Source organism: Asterias amurensis, chromosome 4 (assembly GCF_032118995.1).
Source record: "Asterias amurensis chromosome 4, ASM3211899v1".
Lineage (NCBI taxonomy): Eukaryota > Metazoa > Echinodermata > Asteroidea > Forcipulatida > Asteriidae > Asterias > Asterias amurensis.
In genome coordinates this window covers 25,500,260-25,514,855 of record NC_092651.1, presented here as the reverse complement: position 1 = coordinate 25,514,855, position 14,596 = coordinate 25,500,260, and the positions used below count along the sequence as shown (strand labels likewise).

The window sequence follows — 14,596 nt, the reverse complement described above, 5'->3', positions numbered from 1 at the left end:
TGGGAAAAATGGGCAGGGAGTGCGAGTTTGCTGTCATCAATGGAAATATAGCCAACGTGTGTTGCTCAAATCCGGTGTAATTTTTCGGCTAAACCGGCAGAGGATATAAGCAGAATTACTGTAAACATCATGCCCGAAGCAGTGTGATTCCTGTCAGCAGAAGAAAACTATATTTATCAGTTGCCAAGATGGTGCTACAACCGTTGGAATTTAGCGAGTGCTACCTCGACAGTCCTGAATTTCGAGATAGTTTACACTCGCATGAAAATGAACTTGAACACACGAATAAGGCGATTAAAGAGTTGATACGGGATGGTAAAGCGTTATTAGCCGCCGCAAGAAGTGAGTATTGTTTCTTGGGTTTTTGAATATTTGGCATATTAAATGTGACATGTATTATCAATAAACATTACCTTTTACAAGCAGTGTTGTGTGTGTGACCACTGACTGAGCACGCTTTAGTATTAATTTACACACACCAGACACTGACTGAGTGAGAGAGAGGGCGACAGTAATTTGTAAACCATTGTTGTTGAAGCATTGTTTTGCATTTTCATTGTGTTGTGTAGTGCAATAGAATTGTTTACAGTGAAAAATGCTTGTGATATGTTACTACCTAAGTTTAATAATTTTCATTTTTCCATAATAATCATGCCTAAAACATTAAATTTAGCCCATGCCCTTGGCATTAATTTTATTTTTAAAGTTTAAACCAAACTTTTTGGTTGAAATAATTTTTATTTTAAAAGTATTTTAATTAATAAATTAATAATAAACATAAACATAGGATAACTTTCCGTATGGCGCCACCACCTTTTCACTTATTTTTACACAAAGGGATATCTCATTGAGGTAAATTAGATACTATATTATTTCATATCGAATGAAAAAGTGGTGGCGCCATACGGAAACCTTTCCAAAACATATTTTGCAGGAACATTGTCATCATTCATATAAATTGACATTTAATTTTATAACTAACGTAATAGCATGGGACAGCGCTGCTAATACAGTTTGTGCCAGTTTAAAAACTAAGGTGGGAAATTCACCTTTAAAGGGAAGGTACACTGTTGGTACATGTAATTGTCAAAGACCAGTGTTCTCACTTAATGTATCTCAACATATGCATAAAATAACAAACATGTGAAAATTTGAACTCAATTGGTCATCGGAGTTGGGAGAAAATAAATTTGTGTGCTTTCAGATAGGACTTAAAGACTTCTCGCTAGAATATAGAAGTATTTTATTATTTTAGTGAGAAATCACCTCTTTCTCAAAAACTACGTTACTTCAGAGGGAGTCGTTTCCCACAATGTTTTATACTATCATCAGCTCACCAATGCTAGGTACCAAGTCAGTTTTTAAGTTAATATTTGTTTTGAGTAATTACCAAACGTGTACCTTCCCTTTAAGCATCAGAATCTGACTGTTAAAGAATAAAACTAGTTGTAAAATAACTACCAGTTTTTACATAGCGCTTCCAACATTATTACCCCTGGTCACTGGGCCTTTAATTCATTCTCTAGACCATCTCAGCTTCCTGGGGAGTAGGCCTTTACAGATGGGTTTCAATGTTTTTATTCTGAGTATAAAATCTGATTTTATGCACATCCTGATTTTAAACATCATTTTATATAATAATTGGGGACATTTTAAACTAAGTTTAAATTTGTTTATGGTTGATTTATCAATAATTTCAATAACTTGACTTTAGAGAAGAGTTAATTCACAAGCAATGATGATAAATAATAAGACTACACAGGCTGGTCACTGAAAAGATCATCTGGATCAATGTGTCATGTCCGCTCATGTTCAGACATTACTGTTCTTCATGTGCCCAGAACCAGGCCTCAAATTTCATCTTCTATAGGGCAAGACCATGTTTATTTTGCAAAGAGCACTTGCAACCATTGGAAATCTTAAAATATATGGATAAAATTTGATGGGGCATCAAGGCAAATACCAGGGCAACCAAAGTTCATGGCCTCAGTGGCACATGTGTAATTCCAGGCCGGCAGAACATACGACCATGTATTCCAGGCACATATTGGAATTCCATTACTCTAGGATGCTTCAAAGAAGGCTTTGAAAACTCATCCAATATTTAAGGTTTTTTTCTGACACTCTTTAGCCCTGTCTTACCGTCTTTGATGAGTAAATGTGCAAGTATTTTTCCTTCATTCAAGCAAACTTCAACCCTGATTGGGGGCCTGATTGGGGGTATCCATGGGGATGCCTGAAACATGTGTTGGTGCTGATTAGGGTATTTCCTTTCATACCTTTTCTGGGAATTCAAAACAGCTTTGATCCTGCTGAAACAGCCATCCCATTTTCCTGAAATACATAACCTGGGGACTTTCCAACAAGTTGCCCAAGATGTTACTTTTGACTAAAAACAATCTATTTTTGATGTGCAATTGTTATGGGTTTTTTTTTTGTCCTTGTGTCCTTTTGTGCCTTTGTCATTGTTATTGTCCTTTAGATAGTGATTATTTTCGCTTTTTGGTTATCCGCAGGCTTGTTCTCTGTGTAGTCTTATTTTTTATTGCCTATTCTTTGCATGTACCGTTCGCCTGGAAATAAATAAATAAATAAATAAATAAATAAATAAATATAATATGACCTTTAAATTGTTAAACAACAGTTGAATCCAGTGAATGTAACTTTCATTTGTTGAGGTATTCAGTGGACAGTAGACATTACGTAGCTCTTGGGATACCAATAACTAAGTTCAGGTGTGAGCATACAGCATGCCAATGTATTATAGTGCACTATAACAAATTCCCTGATGCCAAACTACATCAGCATTGATTGCTCATAAATCTTGCTAAAATTCTCTTCTTTTTTTTTTAAAAAGAAACCTGTGAAAGTTTTTAAATCACAATCTGTTTTCAATAAGTCGCAAGAAAAACAAAAGATTTTGAATTTGCGATTAGAGCTTATCTTTTTTACCAAATCTCTCAAAACCAGCCTTCAGGAAATACTCTGAGTAGGGTTGATCCTAGTTGATACGTTAAACCATTAACTATGTATTTTTCGCATACCATTAGGTACCGTATTTTTGGTTGGTAAGCAGTTTGCTACAGCTACATATTTCTATTTTCTCTAAAAAAATACTTTTAGGTACTGTACATGTAAATCATTTCAAGCAAAAATATCGCAAGGGAGGTTTTCCACTCTGACCATACTTATACTACACTGTACACCATTTAATTATGTTGATTTAAAATTAAGGATGCATCATTCTCATTTGAGGGTCAACATTAATCCGATGACTCGAAACTTGTACCAATATAGACCAAATTTACAGTTTGTACCTATGAGGTCACTTGAGTAGAACACCCTCAGTTAGAAGGTACGTAGATCAGTAGCTGATCCTGTGCGCCTCGCTTTAATACGTTTGTTGTAGCTGTACGTTTTCCAAATATAGTTGTACCTCTAAGACATCACACAAGGTCTGCTCCAACTGTGAAGCAAGCATGTAATACAATGTACATGTTGTATTATCCTATTCAGAAGTTATTTTAAAGCCATTATACACTTTCGGTACAGAAAAAAAACAAAAAAAACAGATTTACAAATAATTTACAGGGTTTACAGAAGGTAATGGTGAAAGACTTCTCTTGAAATATTGTTCCCTGAAATGCTTTACTTTTTGAGAAAAGATTTTAAAACAATATAAATTCTCGTTAAGTGAGAATTACGGATTTATTTTAAACACGTGCGGAAACAAGAATGGGTTTTCCTTTTATTTTCTCCTGACTCTGATGACCGATTGAACCTAAATTTTCACAGGTTTGTGGTTTTATGTATAAGTTGTGATACACGAAGTGTGGGACTTGGACAATACTGTTTACCGAAAGTGTATAATGGCTTTAAACAGTGACAAATGAAACAAATAGTAAAAGTGAATTATCTCACAGATGCTTTCATAATGTTGTTAAAAGGTTTAGCAGGATTTTGACAAAAACTTGACAAGAACTCTGAATGCATAGTTTTGTTCCCAAGTCAGGCTCACTTTCAATTTTGATATCCTATACATGTACATAATATACATGTATGTAAACATGTACTACGTACGTACACATACGTACAAACACTTATACGTATAAATTATCTCTTTGTCGTAAAAATAGTCCAATGTTTTCAATATTTGGGACACCCTTCCTGCCATTATGCAAGGAGTGTCACTCACCATATTCCACCTGTGGCGATGGGTCGTGAATGATGATGATGACCAACCCGTAGCTGAGTGACTCATCCTTGTGCATCTTACCCTCTCAAGATGGCCGCGTGTGCATTCTCATCGTGTATCATGCATTCTCATCGGTGATGAGAAGGAGTGTGGGGAGATCACCTCCTGATAAATGCATGTAAACACTAGGGGCTTGTGTTGACTTGGCCGGTATAAGCCTCTCCCCTCAAGGCTCGAATGGGGAGAGTTTGTCTTGGTTTTTTGTTGAGAGGCAAACTCTTGAATCTACTATACAGTCCAAATTTGGAATGACGACATTCACCATTCTAAATTTATGACATTTATTTTCGCGCATGGTGACTGTGCCTTACTATGCATTGCATTTGATACATGTACAAAAAAAGTATTGTTTGTGGACGAAATTTGTTAAGATCGGTCATCTTCAACCAAAAATTGTTGGTTTTACAAAATGCGAATTTGTAGACATTGTACACAAAAGCACACTTTGTCTTGTAGTTTTTATTTTGCCTAAATATTACAATGCAATACAGGAAATAAGAAATATGGATTTGTGGCAATCATGGCAAGATGATTCTGTATTGACAAAAAGTTCATTTTGTTCTTCAAAATTTGTGACTTTCAACTGTAGACAGGAGTAAACGTGTCTACATGTAGTGTTCTCTGTTCAATTTTAAGCTTACCACAGAATTCTGCGCTTGCGGAGCCCTGTAGACCACATGGATCTATTGGGTGTTAGCAAAATGTTCCACAGTAATTAGAACTATTATTAGATTGGGCACGAAGAATAGCAAAATAAGTCTTGGCAATCTGGAATTGTCATTGACAAAGTTGATATTGTCAACATGACAGAAGTTTTACCAATCTATTGTGACAACTGTTCTCATAGCACAGTGTACAGGTCCTTTCATAAGGACACTTGATTATGGAGTCTTATTTATGTGCAAATCAAGGTGACTTTTTAATCCCAAGGTCAATGGTCATTATACTGTACAATTTGTACAGTGTTAATTCATGCTGGTCAGTGACACATCCTGTTGGCATTCTGTATAATATCAATAGACTTTTGTATTGATGGTTCATTCAGGTTTGTTTCGGTGGTCACTGTTTCCTCTCTGTCTTTCACCTCTCTGACCCCTGGTTCAAACCCAGAACAAGATCAGAGCCTTGCATGCGGACAGGGTTTTCAGTCCCTAAATGTAGGCCTATTGTTATGTTCCTGATTTTAGTCCCTACCTGAATGTGTGGGTTTTCCCTATTTGGCGTTACATGTAAAGTGGTTGATGAGTGAGATTTTCATGCTAATAATTATAAAAAAATCTACACAGACTAAAGGCTTCGGATATCAGTCAGTGTGGACATGGCCTACGTGCATTGGCAAGGTCTTTGCCTGGATGCATTTTAAAATGTTTCCTGAAATTTGGATGGAAGAACCCCTGACAAAATAAAAATTCCCATAGAAGCTCAATTTCCGAAAGAAGTAACTATAAATACTAAATAGTAAACTTGCAGTTGCAGGTACATGTAGGTACAACCATGTATATTAACTCTTTTGAGGGAGGGAGTGTTGGCTCTGAAAAGAGCTGGTCTGGTCCTGACGTGTACTCTGCCTACATGTACTCTGCTCGTCTTCGGGAGAAACATTATGAAAATCCTTGTAAATAACTTTAAAATATATGTGACAACATCATCTACATCCATGTAGAAGGAATTTCTTCTGGTTGGCTGTCTACATGCACCTTTGCATCAAATGTACAGTTGGTATTTTTTTTAAAGGAACACGTTGCCTTGGATCGGACGAGTTGGTCAAAACAAAAGCGTTTGTAACCGTTTTTTATAAAATGCATATGGTTGGAAAGATGTTTTAAAAGTAGAATACAATGATCCACACAAGTTTGCCTCGAAATTACGTGGTTTTCCTTCTACTGTGCGAACTAACATGGTCGGCCATTTAAGGGAGTCAAAATTTTGACCCCCATAAATGGCCGACGTGTTAGTCGACAAGGTAAAAGGAAAACCACGCAATTTCGAGGCATGTTTGTGTGGATCATTGTATTCTACTTTTACAACATCTTTCTACCCATATGCATTTTATAAAAAACGGTTTTCAAACGCTTTTCAAAGACCAACTCGACCGATCCAAGGCAACGTGTTCCTTTAACAACCCCGAAAATAATTTGTGAATTCACCATGTACTGAACAGAATGTAGCCCCAACCCCCAAAATAATTTGTGAATTCACCATGTACAGTATGTAGCCCCCAACCCCCAAAATAATTTGTGGATTCACCATACATGTACACGTAGCCCAATCTTCACCTGTTCACAGTCAGTTGCCTTCAGCTGCTAAAGGTCTGTTGTGACTCACCAGGGCCACTCGGACTGTATTTCTGTCCACTTTGTTACCGTTAATTGATGTGATGCCACACAAACAATTATTTCAGCTACAAGAAGTTAATTCAATGAACTCATCATGTTTGTGATGGAAAGCATCTATTGTTTTAACCCGGTCACTGATATGCTAAATGTTTATTCATGAGTGCAATTTAGTAATAAAGCATCTTCATGCCCCCTGATCATTGCCTTGGTGCCCTTGAAATGCCCCAGTAGAAATTTACAATCTCCTCATAGGGTGCCCTTAACTGTTTTCCTGCGATTACAAATAATTAAGGGCAGTCGACACTATTGATAATTGTCAAAGACTAGCCTGCACAGTTGGTGTATCTCAACATATGCATAAAATAGCAAACCTGTGAAAATTTGAGCTCATTCAGTCATCAAACTTGCGAGATATTAATGAAAGAAAGAAAAAACATCCTTATCTCACAAAGTTTTGTGTGTCTAGTAGATGGTTGATTTCAAGACCTCGTTCTTAATCTAAGGTCCCGAAATCAAATTCGTTGAAAATTACTTCTTTTCTCAAAAATTATGGCACTTCAGAGGGAGATGTTTCTCACAATGTTTTATACTACCTACCTCTCCCCATTACTCGTAACCAAGTAGGGTTTTATGCTAATAAATATTTTGAGTAATTACCAATACTGTCTACTGCCTTTAAGGCAAATATTTACAAGAAACCAACTATGTTAATGTACATGTAGGCCCTATATTTGGGGTGTAAACTTTTTTAACATTAAAATCCCCATAATGTTTTCACTACATACACATTCATGTAGATTTGTGCATCTTGAACTTTGATTCCTAGATACAGCTCAAACAAAAGGCTAGACTACACGTGTATTTTCTCCATTGTAAGATACAGCCTTGGTATTATGATATTATCATGGTTTTATTATATTGATTTAAATTAAGGAGGGGGAGGGGAGATCGCTGTGCAATGATAACGGTTTCATAACCCACCCTTCCTACTATTTATTTTGGATAATTAATACGGAACCCCTTTGAACCGAAATGTTTTTAAAGACTTTCAGGTATATTTTGAGTAGATTTAATTTCATTTGATTTCATTTGATTTCAATTGATTTCATTCATTTATTTTACAGGTAAAAATGCAGAGTACAAAAAACAGAACCATTAAAAAATATGACTGAAATGGGAGCAAAGACAAAAAAGTAGCACCCCTGATGGAAAAAGAAGAAGATAAACCGTCTGATTCCAATAGGCTGGCTTGTGCATATCACAGCTACCAACTAAACCCTCTTTATAAACAAATTATTGAATAACTCCCCTAGTATGGAAACTTTTACCCTACCATTCTGAATGGAAATTCTAATTTTCTCCCTGCTTGATTGTTGTACAAAAACTCCCTGATTCTAGAAACCTATCCCTATTATTTAGGTAGAATCATTTCTACCTGCATGGTTGAATGGAATGCTAAATATCTCCCTGATTTAAGAGGTGTTAAATTTGCATTGGGGATAAAAAATATATTAATTTTGGTTTTTACCCATACACCGATGTGTGTATGTACCCGCTGCCAAAACATCGTATTTGAACTGCACGTAGCTACTGGGCAACCTTGGTAGTCTAGTTGGTAAGACACTGCTCTAAATGCAAGGGTCGTGGGCTCGAATCTCACCCGAGTAACATGCCTGTGATATTTTTTTCACAGGACTCGGGAAAGTACTGAGTATACAGTGCTAACACACAACATCGGTGTATGGGTAAAAACCAAAATTCATTATCTCCCTGGTTGTTGTACAAAATCTCCCTGATGCATGATGCAAATGTTAGCTGGTTTACACGTGATCATGACACACTGTACATACTGTATGTACATGTATACTGGACCCATTTCCTTCCTGTAGGTACACTGAACAGGTACATTCGCTTCCCCATGCGGTCTTTCACCTTGAACATCCCTCAAAATTGCCATTTTTTTTTTGTCATATGAATTTTCAAGCATTGTATGCATTCTTTTCACAATGAATCCAAATAGATAAATCTCAGGTAGGAGTTGAAACTTTGCATGGTGGAAATCTGATATACTGAAAAGAACCAAGGGTTTCGACTCAACGTCCCGATCAGTATGCTCTGATCATATTCTGGAGAAAGCCAGCTTTAGAAGATGATCAGAACATACTGATCGAAACATCAAGTTGAAACCAACAATTCTTTTCAGAACCACCCCAACTCAATTATACATTGTACATGTAGCCTATCATTACACAGTGTGCCGCAAATCTTACTACATTGATGAATCTCCATCAAAAGTTAACCTTTTTAAACTTCAAGCATTTTTTAAACCAAATTTTTCATAAGGTATGCGGTTCAAAACATGTAATTGTGTATCCCCTGGCAGAATTTACACTGTTGAAAAGTAAACAAAACATCATGTAAATATGTCTTCAATCCTCCGATGTAAAGTTGACAAATTGCAAATTATACTCTTTATAGAGATACTTTGAACTGGCCAACGACTGAAATTCTTTGAGGCAATTCATCATCCTCAACGCAGCTATTAAAAAATTCCCTTTGCATGTGTAACAAACTATAAAGGTTGACGCACCAAAACACTCCGCGCATGTTTCATAGTTCAAGCTTGCCTCCATGGTTCAAGCAATTAATATCCTATGCCCTGCTTGAGAGAGCCGTAACAAATTCCATCGCACATTCTTTGGGAGTCAAAATAACGCTAAAGCCAATGTTCACTTTGATACATGTAATCACATCAGACAGTGTTTGTTTTGTGTGGAGAAAGTAAAACTATTATTTTAGTGCGCTGACAAATTTTCATCTTTTAGAGAAAGCGGGGATTTTAAAGGCACTGGACACTGTTGGTATTACACTCAAGATTTAAGTGAAAGCATAAAAACTTAGTTGGTCAGGTGCAAGGGAGAGCTGTTGATAGTATAAAACATTGTAAGAAACAGCTCCCTCTGAAGTAACTTGGTTTTTGAGAAAGGTACTTTCTCACTCAATCTTGTCAATGCATCTTAAAGCACACAAAATTGTGCAATAAGGATGTATTTTTCTTTTATTATTTTCTTGCAACTTCGATGACCAATTGAGCCTAAATTTCCACAGGTTTGTTATTGTATGCATGTACATGTTGGGATACACCAAGTGAGAAGACTGGTCTTTGACAATTACCAAATGTGTCCCGAGCCTTTAAAGGCAGTGGACATTATTGGTAATTACTCAAAATAATTACTAGCATTAAACATTACATGGTAACTAGTAATGGGGAGAGAGGTTGATAGTATAAAACATTGTGAGAAACAGCTCTCTCTGAAGTGAAGTAGTTTTTTTGAGAAAGAAGTAATTTTCCGCGAATTTGATTTTGAAACCTCAGATTTAGAATTTGAGGTCTAGAAATCAAGCATCTGAAAGCACCCATTTTTTCCCTTTTTTTCTTCCATTTATATCTCACAACTTTGACGACCAATTGAGCTCAAATTTTCACAGGTTTGTTGTTTTATGCATACATTTTGAGATACACCAAGTGAGAATACTGTTTTTTTGACAATTACCAAATGTGTCCCGAGCCTTCAAGGGACTGTTCAGAAAATAGTTGTTTTGACCATTTTTGTTTGTCTTTCTTCCTCCACAAATGTGGGTAGTGGGTTTGTGTATGGTGTCACCACTTTCCACAATATTATATAAAAAGAATTAATGAGTGATGATGACCCCGTGTAAACTAAATAACATACTCGAAGAAATGACGACATGAGACCATGTTGAATTTAGATAATATATTTACAACAACAATTATTTACAACCATGTACAACATTCAGTGGGTAAATCGGAGTAATCATTGCTTAAACCCACAATCAATTAAATCACTTAATTCAGTCGGCTAAAGCAATCTAAAAAATCATGCAATAGTCCCATCTATAAACAGTACTTCACATATCACTTGCTTGGCTCCTCATCATCTGAGTTTCTTCATTCGAAGCCTCCACTTCTCAGTGTATGGGTTTACTTATCCAGTAACCCCAACAAATATGTACAATCAATTAATGAATAAAAGTTACTGATACACACATGTACTTCAAATTACGGTAGAGCGTCTCTAGTCTCTAGTCTCCCTGTACGTTCACGTACGATGAACGGCACGATGAGTGGCACGCAGTCTAGTAACAATAACATCACACAGATGACGCTATTTGAACTTATGATTGAACATAAACAGAAACAATTTGTGGAATTAAAGCAGCTCTGTTGGCTCTAAATGGAGTTCTGAACTCTCACCCAGTTACAGCTCGCATGCTCTCTCTCTCTCCATAAATAGATACCCCGTGAGGTCCTGCGTCTGTGCACTTACTGGGTTTTTCCATGTACACTGTACACACAGCCACAGGCTTGCTCTGATCATGATGACAGAGCCCCTTTAATTGATTAAATCTGTAAAATTTATAATTAACCATTCTGAATGGCTGCACATCACCACCATTAAAGCTTTTAGTTTTATGGGACATTTATTTTGACTTTTTGTGATTCTTTTTTTTTATTCCTGTTTTTAGCTTTTAAACATACGTCTTTTTTGCTGTTGATTAAAATTGATATTGATTACTTTGACAATCCAATAACAAACAAACATTTATCTGCACTTTTTGTTAATTTTTGAAAAAATGTTTCACCAAATGTATCACTAGAAAATGCTTTAATTCAATTCCCTCTTCCTCAAAAAGTAAAAGAGCAGTATCTGAACTAGTTATTTACATATGCATACATCATTATCAAAACGCACAGCCATGAAGATTTTTTTTCTTCTTTCTGATCTTAAAATATGTAGATAAAACTTGAAGAAGCTCAGCCATAAAAAAAACCCAAACCAGACAGTTCACTGTAAACCTAGAGCCATCCTTTCTCCTTGCTGTAAAGTATACTTTAATCCAATGTGCATGAATTACTCTCAATATTTAAAAAGATAATCTGCTATCCTTTGACGAGTCCTTCCATTGATGAAGGCGCCAGCTTTATTCATCTATTTTAAGAAGCAGATCTTAGCCCTTAGATCTTTTTAACATGTATTTCCACGACCCTGGCAGTAAACACAAGCAATTGACTCCTGCAGTTTTCTTTGCCAGGCTGGCCCAGACTAGTAAGACAACCTTCTCTTTAGTGTTGTGTATTTGATTACAGCACAGCGTAGCACTGTGCAGTGTGTCCTTAAAAAAGAAGACCCCTAAAGCAATTCTGCTCTGCATTCCTTTAGAAGAGTTGATTCTCTTCTCTATATTCATTATGGCTTCAAGGGCCGTTTTCTTAAAGACTCTGTCAGGCACACTAATTTGTCAAGCACAAAAAAAAAACCATTTTGCTTGGGTAGTCCTAGTAGGAATGGTTTCTTACTTATATTTGCTTTGCAAGAACTTTCAAAGGACAGGATGTGAAGCTGCTTACCAAAATCAGACAAAAAAAGATGATGATTTTTAAAATTATATTATTACTAGTTTGCAAAATTTAGCTTGGAAATAATAGGTCACAGTTGGGGCGTAAAGGCTGATAAACTCATCCAGCTACATGTACACTGACATGGTGATTTCCCTTGCTTAGCATTTAAGTGTGTTTTCATGGAATTATCAATCAGTGTTGTTTCAGGGATGATACATGTTTCTGCAGTTACAGTTATTTGTCATTGCTAAGTGAGTTTATGTGCGTTCAGTAGAGTCATGATGACTTTTGATTAGACCATACCATACAAAATAGTGCTGTCAAACTCATAATGTACACATGTGTGGAAAACACATTAGCGTCGTGTGTGGGACAGGTAGTCGTGATGACACCTCAGTTACACTCTTTATTGGACTGTCAGTCTTTATTATGTTAAAATTAAGCATCTATAGATTCATGTCATACATTAAGAACACCAACAAGCCATCTTGAACAAGCCATCTTGTTATATTATAATGATAACTGAATTAATTAAGAAAGGATACAAGTATCAAATATCTTGCTATTTTTTGACAAGTTAATAAGAAAGTTACGAGTTTGCAGATGACAACAAGAGTAATCTTTTTGAGAAAGAGTTGTTTGTTCTGAAAAAAACCAGCGGTCCTATTTCATGGCTCTGCTTTACGGCAAAATTTTTCCCTGTGAAGCAGGCAATTTTTTGGGCGTAAGCACAGACCTATGTGGTGAGCAAAACCATCAAATTTTGACCCAGGGGTGAGATAAAATCACCATGTGTTACAATAATGTGAATGTTTTTTTCTTCTTCTAAATATCTTGCTGTTTATGCAAATTTGCTGGATGAAATTGTTCTCTGTTTAGGTAAACCTACATGTACTTTGGGATGTCATCGGTATACCAGACAATTAATGGAAGTGAAAAAAATTAGGGAAAAAAAAAAAAAAAAAACACAAATCATAAGCAGAACAATTTCTTACGTGCAATCGGAGAATAAAACCCTTTCATTTAATTAAGGCACCATGTTCTGGTTGTGACCCCCGAGGTAAAAAGACCATTTTTAATATTTTCCAAAGACGCCCGTGTTTGCGACATGCTTTTTGGGGTGCTATTTGTAGTTAAAAGGATCGTGGAGTGCCGAGAGCGTCCCCTTGGTCATGTGACGTCAATCAGACTATAATGTTTATGCATGCTTTAATTCCCTGTATTAGGGTACCGTGGATTGATAATGGATTACATACAGGAAAATCGAGGGGGACCAGTATCAGTTATTTAAAAGTACGCATTCCAGTGAATATTATGTGTACTGCGCCCTATTTCGTAGAGCTGCTTAAAAAGCAGAAACAAATATTGCTGCAGGGCACAGATTGTGCATGCGACATCACTGCGACATTGACATAGTTTTTTGGCTGGTGACCTTATTCTGGTTTAAGCGTAATTTTTTTTTAGCTTAGCTACTTTGTATTGCTTGTAAAGCCCGGTTCATTGTACATCATGGAATGTAAATGTGCAGTTTTGAATTTTGACGTTACACGTACATGGCTGTTTTCAAAGCGAATGTTTCGCAGGAGTTGAGCACATTTCAACTGCAATGCAAATTATCGTTGCGAATTTGTTTTGTCAAAATTTGTATCACATTCGCAGGAAGTATGAACAGGCTCTTATCTAGTCGGTAAGTAGCTCAAAGAAAAATCAAACATATCTACATTAGGTCATGATGCAAATGTCTCAGACCACAAAATGACAGAGCTCACTCATTTTTGGTACTATCAAAAATTGGTTAATCGAAGATTGGCTTTTTGAGAAAACCCTTAATCTGATAATAATTAACATTGTGCTAACACCTCTAATTAGTGTATTTTTTACAGAACAATCTGGAAACAGTATCATTTCATGAATTGAAATTTTGACAAAATATTGGGGTCAATGGTAACATCCAAAATGTGTTAATTATTACACCAATTTGCCAAAATGTGTGATTACAATTTTTAATTTATTTGCTGTTCGTGAAAACAGCCTTGCTGTACATGTACAGTATGTAAACTACAGATTGTCTATAAATTAGAGTCCTAGTTGATAAGGTCGTAAAGATACGATAGCAAATGTAAACCAGCCTTTTAAAGCTATGGACTTGAGGAAAAACAAGCTAGCAATAATTTGTAAAGTACCAGTAAATTTTTTTGGGCATCATTCTCAATATATTTAAGTGAATTTGTACTTTACTCTGCAAGGAAGAACTGTTACACTTGTACAATAAATATTTTATGTTTGTTTTGTATTTATTTAGTTTTCGCTGCTCGTCTCAGTTGTCTGTAATGTATTGGAAATTTGGGTGTGCCCGAGTGGCAAAAGGAAACGGCACGAAAATTCAAATGTTGTAAATTACATGCAATGTGTTCAAAATCAATATTTGGTTGAAATCAGCATTATAAAGAGAAAAACAGTTTGCCCAAAAAAGTCTATTCCTCACTAAATCCACCAACCCCGCCCCCTTCCTTTTTAGAATCCACCTCCTTTTTTTGTCCTTCTTTTACTTTCTCAAAAAAGGAAAGGATACATTTAAACGAT

At 36.0% G+C, this 14,596-nt stretch overlaps 1 protein-coding gene across 6 annotated transcripts in view; it reads left to right on the top strand.

The window, feature by feature from the left end:
* LOC139936743 (rho GTPase-activating protein 26-like) overlaps positions 1-14,596 on the top strand; it is a 60,729-nt gene continuing 46,133 nt past the window's right edge. For all 6 annotated transcript variants that reach the window (XM_071931651.1, XM_071931650.1, XM_071931649.1 and 3 more), the window contains exon 1: positions 1-342. In XM_071931651.1, coding sequence (XP_071787752.1) covers positions 189-342 — 154 coding nt within the window. In that variant the 5' untranslated portion in view covers positions 1-188. The remainder of the gene's footprint in view (positions 343-14,596) is intronic.